General features: G+C 43.9%; 1 protein-coding gene across 1 annotated transcript in view; it reads left to right on the forward strand.

Annotated features, from left to right (window-relative positions):
* Fntb (farnesyltransferase, CAAX box, beta) overlaps positions 1-20,502 on the forward strand; it is a 72,769-nt gene that overhangs the window by 46,949 nt on the left and 5,318 nt on the right. Inside the window, exons 8-11 of the mRNA XM_010603038.3 lie at positions 3,115-3,244; positions 6,036-6,168; positions 13,029-13,140; positions 13,913-14,027. Of these exons, the coding sequence (XP_010601340.1) occupies positions 3,115-3,244; positions 6,036-6,168; positions 13,029-13,140; positions 13,913-14,027 (490 nt within the window). The remainder of the gene's footprint in view (positions 1-3,114; positions 3,245-6,035; positions 6,169-13,028; positions 13,141-13,912; positions 14,028-20,502) is intronic.

Here is a 20,502-nt window from a genome sequence, read left to right on the forward strand (position 1 = left end):
TTCTTTATTTTCTGTGTATGCTTTTGTTGGTAGCTTCTACTAGTGTTAATCTTCTGATTTCTTTTTAAAAACTTGGCCTGTATTTTGTCAATCTTTTTTCTTATACTTGCTGATAGCTTCCCTCTTTATTTTCTAATCCTGTTTTTATTTCTGTGATCCTATTTTTAATTTTCCAGAGCACAGTTTTGTGCCCTGAATACTTATTTTTATATTCTTCTGTTTTAGGGATATTTTATCTGTGCAAATATTCTTCATATAATATTTTTATCTAATGATATGACTCTGCAACGTGCATTTTTTCCTCATTTTTATTTGGACCCCTTGCCTCATCTTTCCTCAGATTTCTGGTATTTAGCAGCTCCCTGTCCCTATCTTAAGAGTCCAGTACTAAAAAGCCAGTGGGGGCTATGGAGACAAGGGTGGGCTAAAACCCAGCCATTCATCAGGGAATTTCATCTCTCTGTTCTGTGGGGCATTTTCTTGAGCTTATCAGTTTTCTGGAGAGAAATCTTCCAGGTTCCTGAATGGGGTATGAAGGTGGCAGCCCACACTTGACTAGTAGTGGAGACAGACGTGGGCGTTTGTGCCCGTGCAGTGCCCTTGCCCCAGTCTCCCATTTTAGTCTGTACCTCTTTCCTGTTCTCTGGAGATCCCTCGTCTTTGGGGTTTGAGGAGGGGACCTGCAGGACTAACTTTTCTTATATAAATTTGCAACCAATCATCTTCATTCACATGTGTGCGTGCCTGCCTTCTATAGGTTGTCAGAGTCACCTCTCGGGAGTGAGTTTCTCTTAACCCCCCTGCTGAGATTTCACAGTTTTGTTATTTCCTGTCTGTTTTCACATCCTTTCTGTTCCCTTTCTCTGTGCCTCTGTCACTTTTTAAATTCTTTACTTTCATTTTACTGGGCTCTTATGTTAAGTCCAATTCTCTTTAGCTAGAAGAAACTCCCAAAGAATTTTACTAAATGAAAAAAGGTACATAAGAGTGTGTATTATATGCTCCCATTTGTGTAAAATCAAAGGGAAAGTAGAACATGTGTGTGTGTGTGTGTGTGTGTGTGTGTGTAAAGACTGAGGCACAGAAACTTGACAAAAATTACTACTGGTGACAGGGACCAGGAGGCTAGAGTGGAAGGAGACCTGCTTTTCATTGTTTGTCCTTTTGTACTTTTAAAAGCAAGAACTTTTAAGTGAGTATTACCTTTTCAGCTAAACAAAGACTAGTTAAGTAATAGAAAAATCTTGAGATTCCTTGCATACATTCACTGACTGGACCTTTCAAACTTGCTGCCTTCCACCAGAAAGAGCACTTAGGACGTTTGTGTCAGAGTGGTGGTGGGGATCAGGGGACAGAGGGAGCTAAGGCTAACTGTGGCCTCTGCACTCTGATCTTCTTGAGCCTGCACGCTCTCTGTGGAAGGACTGGGGATGCCCAAGATATCCCAGGGAGAGGAATCTGGAGGCTCTGCCAGCTTTTGGGTGAGGCTTGCTCACGTGTGCAGCCCTATCAGGCAGGAGTGTGAGACTGACACACCCGTAGGGAGGGTGACTTAGGTAAACTTAGAGGCTGTTGAAAGGAAAGTTCTGCCTTGTCATGTGAAAGTCTACTTACAAAAAATGCCAGGCTGGGCGTGTGGCTCAGTGCTAGAACTCTAGCCTAGCACATGCAAGGCCCTGGGTTCAATCCCCCGCACTGCCAAAATAAATAAAAGTAAATAAATTATTTCACAGATTTGCTTTCACAAGCAAAGAAAAGAAAATCTTAATAACTTGTAGTTCGCTGCCCATAGATACACTCTTGTGGTGTATATTTTTCCAGAATTCTGAAATGAAATCGTATCATATAGATGACTTTTGTAACATCACTCATGTAATAGATGGGATATCTTTAAATATACTTCTAGGGCCGGGATTTAGATCAGTGGTGCCACCGCCTGCCTTGCAAGCGCACGGTCTTGAGTTTGATCCTGGGTACCAATAAACAAACAAACAAACAAACATACTTGTGTAGCATCATTTGAGATGACTGGGTACTATGTTGTTGCACAGGTATCTCATAATTTACTCAACTAGACTGCTACTCTTAAACTTTTAAGTTGGTCTAACATTTTGTTGCTGTAAATGAGAATGTAACAAACATGCTTATAGTCTGATTTTTGGACACATTCTTAGTTATTTTTAAAATATTAATTCCTAGAAATGGCCCTTTCTTGCCAGGCCAAAGATTGTGTGTGTGTGTTTTTGTTTTTGTTATTTGCCATTCTGGGGATGGAACCCAGAGCCTTGCATATCCTGGGCTTTACCATTGAGCTATATCCCCAGCCCAGTTTTTTATTATGCATGCTATTATGACTAGAAAATATATTCTTAATGGGTAGTCTGACCCCAAAGAGTAATTATAATAATCATAAATAATCTGAATATATGATATTACCATTTTAAAAAGTAATGTTTAATTTTGAACAGTTCTAAGCTGGGTACAGTGACACATGCCTGTACCCCTAGCTACTTGGGAGGCTGAGGTGGGAGACTGCTTGAGCCTTCAAGTTCAACATCACCCTGGGCAACACAGCAAGATCACATATAAAAAGTGTGTGTATTTCTGGATACTTATAAAAGTATGCATTTATTCAAGAAACTGTGAAAAGAGCGGAGGTATGGCTCGGTGGGAGAGCTCTCGCCTAGCGTATTGGCACTGGCTAGATTCCCTGGGACGAGGGGAAAATGTTAGGTGAAAACAGAAAAATGAAAAGGATTTTCACTAATAGACCTTGTACTCAAAGATAACATTTATTTTTCAACTTTACTAACCTGATGGTTATGCTACACACTGGATTTTATATTATTTTCCCAAAGAGTAATAATTTGAGATACTAGATTTCTTATTCAAATAGACTGCTTCTAAATTTCTGGGGATTTTTGGATCTATTTTGTGTTCTAGGAGAAGGCATCTCCAGCAGCTAATGTCAGCACCCTTCCTTCGTGCTGGTGACGGTGATGCCTCCCCAGTCTAGCAGCGCATTCTCTTCCCTGGATGTGCAGGGTGGGGACGCTTCCTGCGCACCTCTCGCTGGGCCACTCAGTCCTCCTCTGGCAATCCCTCCCTCCACAGGTGTCAGAACTGGGAAGGCGGTATCGGTGGGGTGCCAGGGATGGAAGCACATGGCGGCTACACTTTCTGTGGCCTGGCTGCACTGGTGATCCTCCAGAAAGAACGCTGCTTGAACTTGAAGAGCTTACTGGTAGGTGTCTGTTGGGCCACTTACTCCCTGGGCTGGGGTCCTTGTGGTGGGACTCTGATCTGGGGGGTTTGGGCCATGGGAGGGCTAACCGAGTTCCAGCCTTGAGCTCACATGAGCTCCTGGGATGCGCTTTAGATGTGGTGCTGGGGCTCTGAGCACAGTGCTCAGGGAGGCACCGCACAGGGAGGCGAGCAGCTACCCTGTGATACACAGTGCCCTCTCCGCTCTCTTCTTCACTTTTCTGTGCCTGTGTCCAGTTTTCTACATAGTGTACTAGGTCGACTCTAGAGTCCTCTTTAAGTCCTGTAGACATTTTGGAATGAGCCAGAATACCTTTCTCATACTTCTACAAAAAGTATGGCTCGGTCCATTAGGATTTGCGGTGTCTCTGTCACAGGAAGAGTGTCCTAAGAGAAGAAGTCGTAAGGAGAGCTCTGAAGCGCTCTGAAGCCAAGCTTGCACTGCCAGTGTGAACAGTTAGTACCTGCGCTCAAGTGAGTTCTTCAGGCGGAGCTGGGCGGCTGTTTGTGGCCCAGCGTTTGTGTCTGGACCCAAGCTCCCGACCAGGACTCAGAGAGGTCAGAAAGCAGTCAGCTTCATGGAGTCCGTAGATTGTAGGTCACTGCTCGGGGGAGAGCTGAAACACAGAACACAGCCACACCGAGGGCTCCACTCTTGTCTCTGGGGAGCAGGAGCTCCTGCTATGACCTCACAGCAAACCAGCTCCCCGAGTTCAGGTGCCTGGACCCCGGGACTCTGTGATAGTCTGAGAGGTTTACCCGGCAGCTTTCTATCCTCGTCCTCAGGAAGCCTCCATGCTCTCCTTGAAGCCTCTTGAGGCCGTGGAGGTTGATGCTGAACTGAGCAGCTTTGTACACTGCACTCAAGAGTTTATGAGACGTTTACAAACCCGATCACTAACAAAGATGAAGCATGAAAGTCCACGTCCCAGGCAGAAATAGGGAGTATAATTTGTGACTGACAGTTCGCAAAGCTGTAACGATGATACTCGGATTTGATCCCAGTCTCTGCTACTTCCCAGCCAAATCACCTTGTATCTGTGCTGCCGAAGTGAGCACGGGCCAGGTGACTGCGCCAACGGCCAGTGTGTCTAGATTCACTGTTCTTCCTTCTGATAGACAAGAGTAACGACCTGTATTCTGTGCAGGTTAGAAGAGAGAACCTTTACAAACAGCCCAACACATAGCAGGTACTCTGAATGTTAGCGTCTCTCTCTAACCCAGGCTGCCCCCTTCCCTCCATTTGCTTTGGAAGGGCTACTTCCTGTATCTGAAGGGTCTAATGAATTCGTACAGCCAAGGGGAACAGAACCAATGCTTGGGCTCAGCACTGGGGGGAAAGACTGTCTGCCTTGAAAACACTTAACCTGTGGGATAAGTAAAAAGGGAGAATGAGTAGTGCTTAGCCTGCTTCTCTGAACTGGCACTGTCCCTACAGCACTGGCTCATTCTGACTGACTGGGGATGCGTTGCTACCTGAACCTGAAGTACAGTATTTTGGCGTCTTTTTTCCCTCCTCCATCTTTTAAGAATTTGGGGTTGTTGGAGCCAGGTGTGGTAGCACAAGCATTTAATCCCAGCACTTGGGAGGCTGAGGCAGGAGGATCACTAGCTAAAGGCCAGCCTGGGCTGCAGAGCAAGACCCTACCTCAAGAAAAACAGATTTTGGGGTGGTGACTCTGTGGACAGTGCTAAGGACTGGGAAGGAACGTAGATTCTACAGTGTCAAAGGATGGCTGGACCCTTCTGTGGAGTAACTCTAGAGTGCAGTCTAGGAAGGTGGCAGGTGCAGTAACCTCTGTACCTCTGGTTCAGTAAGTCAGCTCTGCATACAAGGGCTGGGGCTTGGACTCCTTCAGGCTGGGGAGGGAACTGAATGTTACATCTGCTCAGCCAGTTGGTTCTGCTCGTTCCTAGGAGCCACAGCTGTCTTGATCTTAAGGGTAGCGTGTGTAGAAAACTAGGAGGTAAGTGAGGAATGGTGTCACGTGTGACTACTGGATGACATCACCTATCGGTTTATAGCCTCAGAGTAAAAGAATTTCTCCCATCTGCTACCCAGGATCCTCTGGAGAAGTGAGGACTATACCAGAGGGTCATCACATGGTAATCAGGACGCTTGTAATCCTAGTGCTGAGGGAGGCCGAGACAGGAAGATTGCAAGTTCAAATCAATCTTGGCAATTTAGTGAGAACCTCTTTCAAAATTTAAAAATAAATAAAAAGGACGGAGGATGGAGCTCAGGGGTAGTATGTACCCTGGGATCTACCTCTGTTACCACCACCAAAACAAAAAGTCTCCAAGAAGAAACCCGAGATGAATGTCTTCCCGTACGAGGTGAAGTAGAACAGTTTGGAATAATCAGGTCAGATATGCCACAAAATCCCATGTATTTACTTGGAATAAACTTCCCTGAGCAGAGAAGTCATGAGAAAAGAGCTGCAGCTCTTGTCTCAGAGTCCCTGTGCAAGCCGTGTTTGCTACGAGACTTGTGTAGACCCTACAGGCCAGAGTGGTCTCTGTTCTCTCCGCCTCCACACCAGTTTGGAACTGAGGAAAAGGCGGTTGGTTGTCTGTTGGGCACTGGGCAGAGACCAGTGCTTGTTGCCTCAAAACTGAGTCTAAATAGTTGTGGCATGGAGGGGAGGAAGGGAAGACAGCAGGAGCCCTGAAGCCAAGGCTCAAGAAGCCACATGCCAAGGAGCCTCCTTCCCACTGCTGGACTGTGTGTGTCCTGCTCACAGCTGCCTCTGTCTCCGTGTCATTCTCAGCACTGGGTAACAAGCCGGCAGATGAGATTTGAAGGTGGATTTCAGGGCCGCTGCAACAAGCTGGTGGATGGCTGCTACTCCTTCTGGCAGGCCGGGCTCCTAACGCTGCTCCACCGTGCACTGCATGCTCAAGGTGAGCCAGGTTGTGCTGGCCAGGGTGGGGAAGCCAGGGCATGTGTCTAGGAGATCTTGTATCCTGGATACTGAGAGCTAGGTGTGGAACCTCCTGCCTTGGGACATGCATGTGTCGAGTAGCTTAGTTCCAGTACCTTAGGGTCTGTCATTGCTTCTTGGAACTGGCTGGGGCAGGGTGGGCACCCTTTAAATGGCTTTGAGTGGCTCTGCTATGCCGAGGGGCAGACGCTCCTGTCCTGGACCTATGGTGACGGTGGCCTCAGCTGGGTGTGAAGCCAGGTCACATCACGGCTGCAGACCCACACGATGCACGTGGTCACAGCAGTGATGGGAGTTGGTTGCATAAGGCAGAGAACCAGAGCTCTCTGGGGAAATGTCCACCAGGCCTGGCTGATAGCTGTCACCGTTAGAAATGTTTTAAGTTCACTGAACCATCATAAACGCACTTTTGTTCTACCTGTACCATAGACTGGAGAAATCCACATCCTTTTTTTGTGGGAGATGCAAAACCAAAACAGAGCAGAAACTCTGGGAACATTCCCTCCTTTGCTGCCTGCTGCCTCCTGAGTCCTTGCCCTCATTTACTTTCTCTGAGAGTGACAGCAGGAGAGGGGATGTCGTGGCTACCTTGCTGGGTGCTGATCTGTTCCTGCAGAGATCTCTTGGCCCAGAGGGAAGCTTTTCTTTGGACTCTGTTGAGTAATTAATTAATTTGCTCAAGTATAAAAGATGAGATTCTTTTCTTCTGCCCACACCCTTTTCCTTCTTGTTTGTTCTTTCTGAGCCTCATTCTTTAGTTTCTTAATTTCATTGGAGTTATTGGATTGTGGCCACTTTGGACTCAGGTTACCAGAGTTTCTGTCATCTTCCTCTTCCCGGCCTGGGACCTCTGGATTTAGGTCCCAGGGTATTAAGGAAATAATTCCCCTGACTCTGGAGCCTGCACAGTCTGAGCTTGACCACTAACTAAAGGGATGGCAGGAATCCCCTGGGAGGCCAGTGTTTCCAAAAAAGGAATGACTTGGTGTATTGGTGAACTCTGTGTTTGGAACTGATGAGATCAGGCACCTGGGAAAAAGCCTCAGTCTTTTGCAGTCCTGTCCTTGGCAGGGATGAGATGTTGTAATTCTGCAATGCCAGGAAATCTAGAGAGCCGTAGCAGGGGCACTAGGGACCTGGCTGATAGTGTGGGTCTTGAAGTTCCATTCAGTTCCATTCAGATCTTTGCTTAGGGAAAATGCTGCCTGGAAACCTTGGATCTTGTTTTGTTGCCTGGGGCGAGGCTTGTGTAGACCTGAGCCCTTCCCCTTCCCCTTCCTCCAAAAGGGTGAGTTCCTCCGACTTGGAACAGACTGGAGTCTGGGAGGAAGGGGTGTGTTTTGAGCAATGGACAACATATTGACTTTGCATTCTAAAGGAGATGAATTGTAGAAACGTATTCACTCCATACTATCATCATAGGTAGGTTTCAAAGAATATGTGTAATCTTTTTTTTTGGTACTGGGGATCAAACTCGGGCCCTTGTGCTAGTGAGGCAGGTGCGGTAACCACTGAGCTAGATCCCTGGCCCTATAATCTCTCCCTCTCTCTCTCTCTCTGTTTTTTTGTTTGTTTGTTTGTTTTGTTTTGTTTTGTTTTGTGTTTTGAGACAGGATATCACTCTGTAGTTGAGACTGACCTGAAACTCACTATGTAGCCCAGGCTGGTCTCGAACTCACAACAGTCCTCCTGCCTCAGCCTCCTGAGTGATGGGTTTATAGGTATGTGCCACCACGCCCAGCTTGTAATCTCATTTTTAATGAAGACTTGGCACTTAAGAATTAATAGAAAGAGTGCTTGCTTCAGCAGCACATATACTAAATAAACAAACAAACAAACAAACAAATGAACAACATGGAGAAGATTACAAGGGTAACACAAATTCCATATTTAAAAAAATGAATAGAAAGACTCTGAGATGTGAAATTACAGATGATGTTTATCTTTTTTTGTTTGTACTATATTTTCTATTTTTCTACAGTCAATATGTATTTCTAGTATAAAGAAGAACAGCAAAGATTATTTTACAAAAGAAGGGAAAATTATCTAAACAAAACAGTAAGAAGATAGGAAATATATTAGTGACAGATGATGAAGGGCCAGTTAACTTGAAAAGTGTCATAAAAATCAGTAAGAAATGGAAGAACACTCACCTGAAAAGTGGCTTAATAATCTGAACAGACAGGGCCTAGAGAGAAAGCCATTGCCATTACCACTTTTCCTTCATAGCTGTTCCTCTACTGGTGGCAGCTGAGACTTCCCAAGCACTCATGATATTGCCTGGCCTTATTGAGCATTTTGCCTCCATTTTCTCATTTGAAGCTCAGAACAGCCCTATAAAATAGGTATTTTGCCATTCCCATTTTGCAGACATGAAAGCAAAGTCCATGAGGCGAAGTGACTGGTGGTGTAGACATAACTGCTACCAGCAGCAGTTAGCAGGTTGGCTGTGTGACGGCAGACCAGCTGGCCGCAGGGTTGTCCCACGTATTTATAGTTAAAGAAATGCACACAGAGCAGTGGGACACTATTCCTTATTACCCGATTGGCACAAACTTAAAAACTTGATGTGCATGCTGTGTCCAGGAGAGTGGGAAACAGCTGTTTTGTATGGTTGGTGGGGATGTACAGAGGCACATCGGCTCTTGGAGCACAGTCTAGAGACTCTTTGAATTGTAAGGGCACTTACTCTTTGAACTCAGCAAGTGCATGTCAGGAACTGGCCTGCAGAGATCTTAGCAAAAGATGTGTATTGAATTAGAGTTCTAATAGCAAACCTGGAATGCCCATCAAAAGGTTAACAGCCAAATAATCGTGATCTCTCCAAACAGCACCCACATCACTGACTCCATGCATGGGGCTGGCGTGGAAAGTGCTCCCACATACCACATAAAGCATGAAAGGCCGGGCCTGAACACTCATGTGCACACAGGCTGGTCTACGTCAGCTTTTCTTGGAAGCATATGCAAAACTCTTCTAGCGAGCTGGGCATGGTGATGCAGGCCTGTAGTCCCAGCACTCTGGAGGCTGAAGGAGGAAGCACAAATTTGAGCCCAGTCTGCACAATTTAGCTACTTAGTGAGACCCTGTCTCAAAGTGAAAAAGGGCTGGGATATAGCTCAGTGGAAAGGCCCTGGGTTCAAGCTCCTGTACCAAAGAAAGAAAAAAACAAAAACCAAAATCAGAACAACTCCTCTAACAATAGGTACCTTTGATAGGTGAGTAGAAGACAGAAGAAGGGATATTACTTAGTGAACTATGTCTTTTTGAACTATATGCTTTAAAAACATATACAGGGCTGAGACATAGTTCAGCGGTACTGCGCCTGTCTCACGAACACGAGGTCCGGAGTTTGATTCCCGGTACCACAAAAAATAAAAAAAATAGGCATTATACTTGTGGTTTTTAGTAAGCAAATACATTTTAAATTTTTTATTTAAAAAATGTTCAGGGGCCAAGCATAGTGGCACACACCTGTATTCCCAGCACACTGGGAGGCTGAGGCAGGAAAATTACAAGTTCAAGCCCAGCCTAGGCAATTTAGTTAATTGCATTATTTTGAGACTCTGTCTTAAAGTAAAATAAAATAAAATAAAAAAGACTGTGAATATGGCTAACTTGATTTCAATCTCCAATACCAAAAAAATTTTTTTTGTTTTGCTTTTCTTAATTACTTAGAGTCCTTAACAGTCAGTTTTTATATATCCAAGGCACTCTCAATTCAAACTTCGGCAGGATTTTCTTTGGGGGGTACTGAAGTTTGAACCCAGGGTCTTCACATTGATCTATATCCCTAAACCTTTCTTTTAAAAAAATTTACATTTTGAGACAAGATCTTGCTAAGTCACTAAGTTGGCCAGGACGCTTGAACTTGGATTCTTCCTGCCTCAGAGTCCCCAAGTATTAGGATTACTATACAGACCTCTACCACCATGCTTGACTCCAGCACTTTTTTTGTAAGTCTATAAATTGATTCTAAGTTGTTTATGAAAATGAAAAAAACTAATAGGTAGGTGATGGTGCATAAACCACCTGATTTAAAGACATACTGTGAAGCTGAGTCAAGAGAATGTTGCCTACGGGGGTGTTGCATGCCTGTAATCTCAACACTCTGGGAGGATCACCCCAGTTCAAGCCCAGCTTGAGCAATTTAGCGACTTAGACCCTGTCTCACAATAAAAAAGGGCTGGGCGCCAGGCACAGTGGCATTTACCTGTAATTCCAGTCTGGTGAGAGGCTGAGGATCTCAAGTTTGAGTCCTACCTGGGCAATTTCATGAGACTTTGTCTTGAAATCAAAACTAAAAAGACCTGTGGATATAGCTCAGTGGTGGAGTACCTCTGGGTTCAATCCCTAGCACCACCAATGTAGTATGTGTGTGCTAAGGGTTAAGCCCAGGGGCATACGTGTGCCAAGTGCGGACACTACCACTGCATCCCCGGCTGCAATACATCTTGAAAAATGTAATGACTGGGCCGGGAATGGGGCTCAGTGGCGGTGTGCATACCTAGTATACATGAGGCCCTGGGTTGGATCCCCAGCACCATCGAAGAAAAAGGCAACGATCATACTGCTCACAATAAAGAAAAGGTTTGACACAGCACAGAGCCCAAGCCCGGCCCTTCCCTGACTCAGCGACTCAGCAGGTGACCATCAGGAACTCCCTGCCAGGGTCGACCTCCTCATCAGAAACAACGTCTGAGTAGGAGAATGGATTATTATTTTTCCCCCATTAAGTTTATTGGTACATTTAAAGTGAACAATACAGGTACAGTCATCATTGGGACCTTGTACCTTTCCATGACAGGTCTTGGTTCTTGTTTTTTCCCCACACCCCTGCCCTCCCTTCTCTCCCTTCACCCTTCCCTATTTACGAAGATTATGTTTTCCTTTTTCCCTTTTTTCACGTTGTTTCTTTCCCCTGATTTCTTCTCCCCTTCCCCTCCCCTTCCCACTTCTTCAGCTATTTTCTTCCCATCTCACACTCTCAATGATACCAGAAGGGATTATTATTAATAGCTGACAGATGCCCAGTGATAACTCAGTGTTGTTTCATTTTATGGACCCACACAGAGCAGCAGCCTCTGGGCTGGCGGACACTAGACGTACCTAGGCCTTTTCTTGTCCATCTGTGGAGTGGAGCTATGTGGTGCTGTGCCTGAAAGTTATAGGTTAGCAAGACTTTTGATTTGTTAGACAAAAAGAACCTTGAAATGCAGAATAACCTGATAGTGGGGATCTGTAATTCAAGAAGAGGAGGTATAAAGGATTTCAAAGGCAGATTTCCATCTGTGGTTTAGCACCCTGTCATCGTATCTCCTTTTGTATGTGCTGGGGTTCAAATTCAAGATTTCAGGCTTGTAATCCCAGCACTGTAGGAGGCTGAGGGCAGAGGATTGCAAGTTCGGGCCCAGCCTGGACAATTTGGCAATTTCACAAGACCCTGTCTCAGAAATTAAAAAAATTTTTATAGAAGGGCTGCTGATGTAGCCGGTGTGAAGGCCCTGGGTTCAGTCCCCAGTACTATTAGAAAACAAAAGCAAAAACAAAAATCAAGATTCCTGAAAACTCCTTATAGAGTTTATGAACTCTGAACTCTTAAACTTCAATAAGTAACTGAAACACCCTAATCTTTTTAGTAATGAATGTAGCACTTTCCTTTCAGATTCCAGTTTTCAACATAGGTTAATTTACCTCATAGCAATAGTTTTTTGTTCTAGGGTATGAAATAAGAGTGTAAAAAAAAAAGAAATAAGGGTGTATTTTATATAAAATTTTTGATGCAGTTATCCCAAAGTTTAATAAATATGCTTTTTAAAATAACAGCTTAAAAAATAAAAAATAATATAATAGCTTTGTGGAGATATAATTCACATACTGTATAGCTCAGCCATTGAAGTATATAATTCAGTGGTTTTTAATGTGTTCATAAAATTATACAACCATCATCACAATAAATTTTACAACATTTTCAACACCCTCCCCCCAAAACCCATACCCTATATATAGTATGTATTTCAGCACACATAAAAGAACAAAAAGAAATAGGTAGAGCCTATATTATAGAAAAATATAATAAAAAGTTAGATTAATAAAAATTGGCCATTAGACTTCAGGACAGAGTATATACACTCTCAAAAGGTAATTCAGGGCTGGGGATTTAGCTCAGTGGTGCCGCCATCTGCCTTGTAAGCGTGAAGTCCTGAGTTTGACCCCAAGTACCAAAGGGGGGAAAGAAAAAGGAAATGCAACTAGTAATAAGAAGTTATGGGAAAAATTTCTTCCTATTTAGTAGTCAAAGGCTTGCAAATCAAAATAAATGAGTAGATACAATTTTTGCTGACCATTTTAATTGCAGAGAATTGGGTGGGGGTGGGGTTGCTACAAAAAACAGAATTTCCTTTGTAGATAGATTAAGTTCTGGCTTAGAAAAGCAGGAGAATGAGCAGGACGTGTTATCCGTGCAAAGAATTTCTTTAGCTGCTTAGTCTCGCTGACAGTTTCAGTGTGGGGTCACAGTGATGCTAGAGGAAAAGTCCTCGGGTGCCTGGAGGGAAGTGTGAGGACCAGTTCAGGAACAGGCACATCGTGCTAGGGCAGAGCTGGACGGCTGGAGCATTCAGGTCAGCAGGGTGAGTGTCAAGGCAGGGGAGCCTCTGCTGTGAACAGCTGCCCCTGCCTCACGCCAGGTTAGGGGCATGTTGGGAGGACAGGAAGTGCAGGGCCAGGCTCTCCCCTCTGTGTGGTAAAATGCAAATGATCGCTGCTCCTCCTCCTCCTCCTCCTCCTCCACCTCGGCTGACCCTCTTCCCTTCACAGGCGACCCAGCCCTCGGCATGAGCCACTGGATGTTCCACCAGAAGGCCCTGCAGGAGTACCTGCTCATGTGCTGCCAGTGCCCCGCGGGAGGCCTTCTGGACAAGCCCGGCAAGTGAGTTCTGCCCTTGGGGAGCGCAGGGTGACAGGGAAGGCTGGGTCCCTTGGGGCCGCTCAATGCTAGTGTGGCCAGGAGGAGTTCAGTGGAGAGTGTCCCCTTCGAGGCCCCATAGTTCTGCCCCTGCAGCTGCCCACGCCATCCCCATCTCCCACCCTGCTCTTCCCCAGACTGCGGAATGGATTGCTCAGTTGATGTCTTTCTTCATCTCCCCCTTTTTTTGGTAAGCCAAACTGATTTAATTAAAACAGGATGTGAGCTGGGGGTGTAGCTCAGTGGTAGAGCACTTGCTCAGAATGCACAAGGCCCACATACTCCCTGCTGCTGTCGGCATCAGGGGAAGACCAGCCCAGCCATTATCAGGAAGAATGTGGCTCACTTCTGGACGTTTTGGTCTTTGTCTAGAGAAGTATGTTAATTAGCCTCAGCACCTCCGGGAGAGCTGCTTCCAGATAGCTGGAAAGACCAACTCTAAAGCTACAGTTACCACGGCTGGGGCACTGCTCCATGGTGCAGCGCTTGCCTCCCATGTGCAAGGTGCTGGATTTGATCCCCAGCACCACCGGGGGAGGAGTCAGATGAGGTCCTGCTGTGGGCCAGGGTTGGAGGATGGGCTTCCAGACCCACTGCCGGGCAAGGCTGCGCCTGATCCAGCTGAGCAGGGGTCAGGGTGGGATGCGCAGTCCCCACATGGGCCCTGGGTCCGTGGAGTCACATTTGGGGGTGTGAGGGTGCAGGGGGTGCCTGCTCAGAGCTGCCTGTCCTTCAGGTCTCGAGACTTCTACCACACCTGCTACTGCCTGAGCGGCCTGTCCATCGCCCAGCACTTCGGCAGCGGAGCCATGCTGCATGACGTGGTGGTGGGGGCGCCCGAGAACGCTCTGGTAAGGCGGGTGGGGCTCTGTGCGCTTCCCTCCCTGGTGCTAGGACAGAGGGTGGAGAGGGCAGAGCAGCCACTCTTGTCCCGCAGAACCAGCTGTGTGGGGGCACTGGGAAGCTTGGGTTCCTTGCCCTCATCTAGTTTTACAGCCTCTAGTGAGGCTGTGATCTTGGAGGGAGTGCACTCTGGAAAACTCGGGTCCTGGGGAGATTTTCTGCCTTTGTTCCAGAGTTGGTGCCCCACTGACCTCTTTCTCAGACAGCCTGTGAACCCCAGCCGGTGGTGAAGGGCTGATACTGTCTCTCATGGAGGTCTCAACTTAGAAATGTCTGTTCTGAAAAGGACAGGGCCCCAGAAGCGCTGTCTTGTGCTCCCCTACAACCTGCCACATGTTTGTTTATTGTGTGCTTGTCTGCTTACCTCAAAAGATGTCAGGCCTGGGCTTAGGGTGTCACTCAGTGGTAGCGCTCTCGCCTAGCATGCCCACGCAAGGTCTTGGGTTCCATCCCCAGCACTGCAAAGAAAAAATAGGTGTCAAAGCCAGATGTGATGGTGCAGCGCTAGGGAGGCTGAGGTGGGAGAATTGTCACAAGTTTGAGGTCAGCCTGGATACATAAATGAGTTCAAGGCCAGCCTAAACTGCATAGCAAGGCCCTGTCTGGGAAAAAAAAAAAAAAAAAAAAAAACAAAAAAAGTGTCAGAGCTAAGCCTGGTGGTACAAATGTTTAATGCCAGCACTCTGGGAAGCTGAGGCAGGAGGAAGATTACAAGTTCAACCCCAACCTGGGCAATTTAGCATCTTAGTGAGACCCATGTCAAAGTAAAAAACTTAAGGGGCTGGGGATGTAGCTCAGTGCAAAGGCCCTGAGCTCAATCCCCAGTACTGGAAAAAAATGATGTCCACCTGTGAGGGTAGGATGTTCCCCACTGCAAGCCGTCCCACAACAGCTTGGCAGGGGACGCTCTGAGCCTGTGTAAGAACCCAGGACAGGCACCCCACAGAGACGGTCACCGTGGTCACATGTGGGCCTGTATAGGTGGTCACAAGCATGTGTTACAAAGGCCTGCTTCCCACTTCACAGGTAGAAACACTGAAAGCTGCCTATTAGGAGGCTGCCTTCTTTTCTCATCTGTGCCTTTTTAATCTTCCCTGTTCATTCAAACAGCAGAATGGCTGACAGATCTCATTCGAACTTCTTCAGATTATAGAACAACTGTTCAGCATTTTTGGGTCCTCTCTCCTTTCCCTGTTGGCCTCTCTGCAACCCTCTTCCATTCTTTTCCCTCCCTGAGATGACCGTGCCCTAAATTGGACTCAAATCACATCACCGACATTTTTGTACTCTTATTACATGTGTTACCCATAAACAGCATATATGTAGTTTTTTTGGCTTTCTTTCAGACTTTTCATAACAATAACTGTATTAGTCTGTGCTCTCTAGAGAAACAGATTTAATGCAAGATATACAAATATATAAGAAGTTACGAATTGGCTTAAAATGGCTGCCCAGAGTCAGGTGTGGAAGAGTGCGGAAGGGTTGTCTGGGGCCAGACATGTAGCTTTGTGGCAGCATGCCTGACTGTCATTCTTGATGCTACTGTGAAAGGTGTTGTTTCTCTAATTCCTGTCAGTGAGTTTATTATTTGTGTACAAGAAAACTATTGCGGGCTGCGGATTTAGCTCAGTGGTTCTGCCACCAGCCTCACAAGCACAAGGACCGGAGTTCGATCCCCAGTACCAAAAAACAAACAAACAAACAAAAAAATCTTTTTCTTTTTTGAGACAGCGTTTTGCTCTGTAGTCCAGGCTGGCCTCAAACCCCAGGCAGTCCTCCCACCTCAGCCTCCCCAATGCTGGGATTACAGGTGTGCGCCACCACACTTGGTTTGAGAATGAATGCTCTTGATTTTTGAGTATTGAGCTTGTATCCTGCTGCACTGCTAAATTTGGTTATTTATTCTAGGAGTCTTTTGGTGGAATTTTGAGGCTCTTCTATGTAGGGTATCATGTCAGCAAGTACTGATAATTTAACTTCTTCCTTTCCTATCCATAGTCCTTTTGTTTCTTTTTCTTGTCTAAGTGCTCGGGCTAATATTTCCAGAACTATATTGAACGGGAGTGGTGACAATGGGCATCCTTGTCTTGTGCCTGATTTTAGAGTGAAGCTTTCAGTTTTTTACCACTTAGTGTAATGTTGGCTATTGATTTGTTATAGATGGCTTTCATCTTATTGAAATAAAGACCTTACATTCCAATTTTCAGTAGAGATTTTATCATGAATGGATATTGGACTTTGTCAAATGCTTTTTCTATGTCTATTGAAGAGCCTGTGGTTTTTGTTCTTGGTTCTGTTAATGTGGTGTATTATTTATTGATTTGTGCATGTTGAGTCATCCCTGCATCCCTGGGATGAATCCTACTTGGTCATGATTTGCTGCATTCTGTTTGCCAGTATCTTGTTGAGGATTTTTGCATGTATGTTCATTAAAGAAATTGGCCTGTAGTTCTCCTTTTTGGTTGGATTTGTCTCTGTTTTTATTTTCAGGTTAATGCTTGCTTTTAGGAATGAGTTTGGGAATATTGCTTTTCTTTCAATTTCATTAAGGAGTTTGAGAAGTAGTGCCATTAGATCGTCTTTAAAGTTCTTATAGAATTCAGCAGTGAATCCATCAAGGCCTGGGCTTTTCTTTGTTGGCAGGTTTTTAATTACATCTTCAATTTCAATGACTCATATTGGGTAGTTTAGAATTTTTATATCTTCTTGATTCAGCTTTGGTAATTCATCTGTATCTAGGAATCTGTTTCCTTCATCTGTGTTTTCCATCTTCTTAGAATATAGGTTCTTGAAGTAGGTATTGTTGATCTTTTGGATTTCTGCAGAATCCAAGGTGATTTTGCCCTTTTGATTCCTAATTTCATGGATTTGAGCCTTTTCTTTCCTTTTGTTGATAAGGTTGGCTAAGGACTTGTCTATTTTAATTAATCTTTTTTTTTTTTTTTTTTTTTTTTTTTTTTGGTACCGGGGATCGAACTCAGGTCCTTCTTGCACTTGCAAGGCAGGTGGCAGAACCACTGAGCTAAATCCCCAGCCCCTACTTTAATTAATCTTTGGCAGAACCAACTCTTCATTTCCTTGATTCTTTGTATTATTTTCTTAGTCTTCATTGCTTTACTTTCTGCTCTGATCATTATAATTTCCATTTTGGGTTTAACTTGCTTTTTTTCTAGAAGCTTAAAGTTCAATGTTAGGTTATTTAATTGAGCTTGCTCTGTTTTTCTGATGTGGGAATTCACTGCTGTAAATTTCCCTTGTTGGACTTTAATTGCATGCCCTGAGTTCCAGTATGTTGCATTAGTATTATAGTTTAGTCATAGAAACTGTCTAATTTCTTCTTTAATTTCAGCTGTTACCCATTGGTTGTTCAGGAGGATATTATTTAATTTCCGTGTGTTTATGTCCATGGTTTCTTTTGCCATTGATTTTCAATTTCATTGCACTATAATCTGATAATATGCACAGATAATTTCTATTCTTTTGCATTTATTTAAGCATGATCTATGAAGTAGTGTATAGTCTGTTTTGGAGAAAGTCCTTTGTGTTGCTGAGAAGAATGTACGTTGTGTTGTTGCATGAAATACTCTGTAGATATCTACTGAGTCCATTTGTTCAAAGGTTTGGTTCAGCTCCGATAATTTCTTGTTTCTTGTCTAAATTGATCCATCTATTTATGATATTGAGGTCCCCCATTACAATTGTATTGGTGCTTATCTGATTTTTCATATCCATAAGTGTTTGTTTTATATAATTGGGTATGCCAGTATTTGGTGCATATATATTGATGATTGTTATCTCTTTCTCTTGGATTGTTTCCTTAACAAGTATGTAGTGACCTTCTTTGTCTCTTCTAATCAGTCTTGGCTTCAAATCCACCTTTTTTTTTTGTACTGGGAATTGAACTCAGGCCCTTGTGCTTGTGAGACAGGAAGCAGAACCACTGAGCTAAATAGCCCTTCAAATCCACTTTGTTTGCAAATAAAATAACTACCTATGCTTTCTTCCAGATTTTTGTCACATGGAGTATTGTTTTCATCCTTTGACTTTCAATCTGTGTATTTCTTTTGAGTTAAATGTTTTTCTTGTATGCAGCATATTGTTGGATCTCATTTCTTGATACATTCTGCCAATCTGTTTCTTTTGATTGAATTGAGACCATATACATTGATGGTTATTCCTGACATACATTAACTTATCCTTGTCATATTCTTTTCCTGTTGTTGATTCCCTTTCTTTTCCTTCTGTTTAATTACTTGCCTTCCCTGGTGGATACATTCTATTGGGATTCTTGAAATTGTTGTCTTTTTCTAAAATATTCTTCCAAACTTTTAGGACTGCTGGTTTGGTGGTAATGAACTTCTTCAGGTTTTCTTTATTATGGAAGTATCTTATTTCTCCATCAATTTTGCAAGAAAAGTTTGTGGGATACATCGATCTGGATTGTAGGTTCTCTGTCTCTCTTTCTCTTTTTTTAGAGCTTGAAATACTTCACCCCAAGTTCTCTTTGACTTAAGGGTTTGTGTTGATAAGTGTGCTGTGATTCTAATATGTTTTCCTTTATAGGTGATTTATTTTGTTTAACAGCTTTTGTGTTCTGTTCTTGTGTTGAATTTCTGGAATCTTGTCTATATATGCCTTGGTATAGTTCTTTTTTATCATGATTATTAGTTTGTATATGCCTCATTTATCTGTATTTCATGTTCTTTTTCCCTGCTTGGAAAGTTTTCTGCTATTACTTTTGTGAACAGGTTTTTTTATGCCCTTTAGATTTCTACTACATGAGTTTTATGGAATCCAGTTGTTTCTCTGTTGGGCATTCATAGTTTCCATGTCTTTTCTAAGGTCCTCTTTTTTAAAATTGGTATCTACTCTAGATTCACTAATCATTTTCTTCATTTTGATTGTCATCTCTTTAATTATATGTTTTGTTTTTGTCAAGAGACTTATTGATCTGTTTTGTTACTTCCACTGCTAGCATTTCATAAAATTTAGCTGGCAAATTTTTCATGTTTTCCTCCTTGATACCCCCTTGATTTTCTTTGGGCAAGTTGGGGATTATGGGTTGCATCTTATTTCCATATTTTCTCTTTTTAAAAATGTATTTTTCTGCAGTGAGGCTTGTAGATTGCTTATGGTAGGTAGTTTTATTACTAGCATTGAGACCTCTTTAGGAAATGCCTATTTTTCATAGATGTCTTCCAGGTGTAGCTGGCTTTTGGCTTTTGAATCTGTCCCAGGATCCTGCCTCTTCAGTTTATTAAGGATGGAAGGTTGCAGCCTATTTGGTCTAGCACCCAGTTCATTGGTACAAGACTATGGTATTGTTTATGAACCCAGACAATCTAGATATTAGCATACAAGGAAGATCAACTGATCACAACAACTGCATCACCTTGGCTAAAGAAGAAAAATCAATAATAACAATAGCATCAAGCACAGACTAGAAAATGATGAACTGTGATAGATAAATAATAATTTGCCACCTTTAACCATATGTACAAGATTTATAGTTATATATCAAGATCCAAGACAAATCAGAAAATTATGTACAGTATATATCCACTCAATAGAGCAGTTTTACCCTGAGGAGAAATTTTAAAAGGAATAAGAGGAAAAAAAATAGAGAAATAAAAGAAGAGAAAGGGATTAGAAGGCTGAAAGACAAAGGAAGATTACCCAAGCTTTGGGAAACTGGTGACAAACACAGGAGGGAAAGAAAGAAGGAAAAAATAAATACAAGAAATCAAAAAATCTAAAAACAGGGCTCACATACATGAAAAAAGAAAAACACACAGTCCAAAGACAAAACAAAACAAATTTCTCTGATTTCAAGCCTGTAGTTATCTTCTGGAGTCTACAGTTTTGTGGTAGTGTTCAGTTCAGGGCATGACTCTGCTGTAGCTGGTAGACAAAGGAGGCAGTCAGAGACCAGATCTGTGCTGGATAATCCCAGCAATCCTGCAGCAGGATTAGGGCAGGGTGCTGATTCTGGTACTTTCAGATCCACAGAAATTTAGGCTAATCCTGGATTCTGGTCCTGGGGTTGGGTGTCTCTTGCTAGCCTGACCACAACTCCCTGACCCCGGACATCTTCCATAGTTATCCCTTATCCAGTCACTGTGGGGTTTTAACACAAGGAGCCCAGAGAGGAAGCCAACTCACAGCTGCTCTGAGTCCCAGTTCACTCGGCCCCTCCCTAAAATGGGTTCTGGCCAAGCACTGTCTCCAGGGGATACTGCAGTTGTTTGGACTGGAGTCACTCACCAGCTGTTGTAGAGCACAATATCCACTCCTTTGTTCTACTGGTGCATTTCTCCCTGGAGGCCTCTGGGGTTACCTGCCCTCACTGTGTCTCTGTTTCTCTCTCATGCCACAAATCAGGAGGTGGTTAGAAAGTACAGATTGCCCCCTCCTTTTTCTGCA

The sequence above is a fragment of the Fukomys damarensis genome, unplaced genomic scaffold (genome assembly GCF_012274545.1).
Source record: "Fukomys damarensis isolate Sample0158 unplaced genomic scaffold, DMR_v1.0_HiC HiC_scaffold_21, whole genome shotgun sequence".
Lineage (NCBI taxonomy): Eukaryota > Metazoa > Chordata > Mammalia > Rodentia > Bathyergidae > Fukomys > Fukomys damarensis.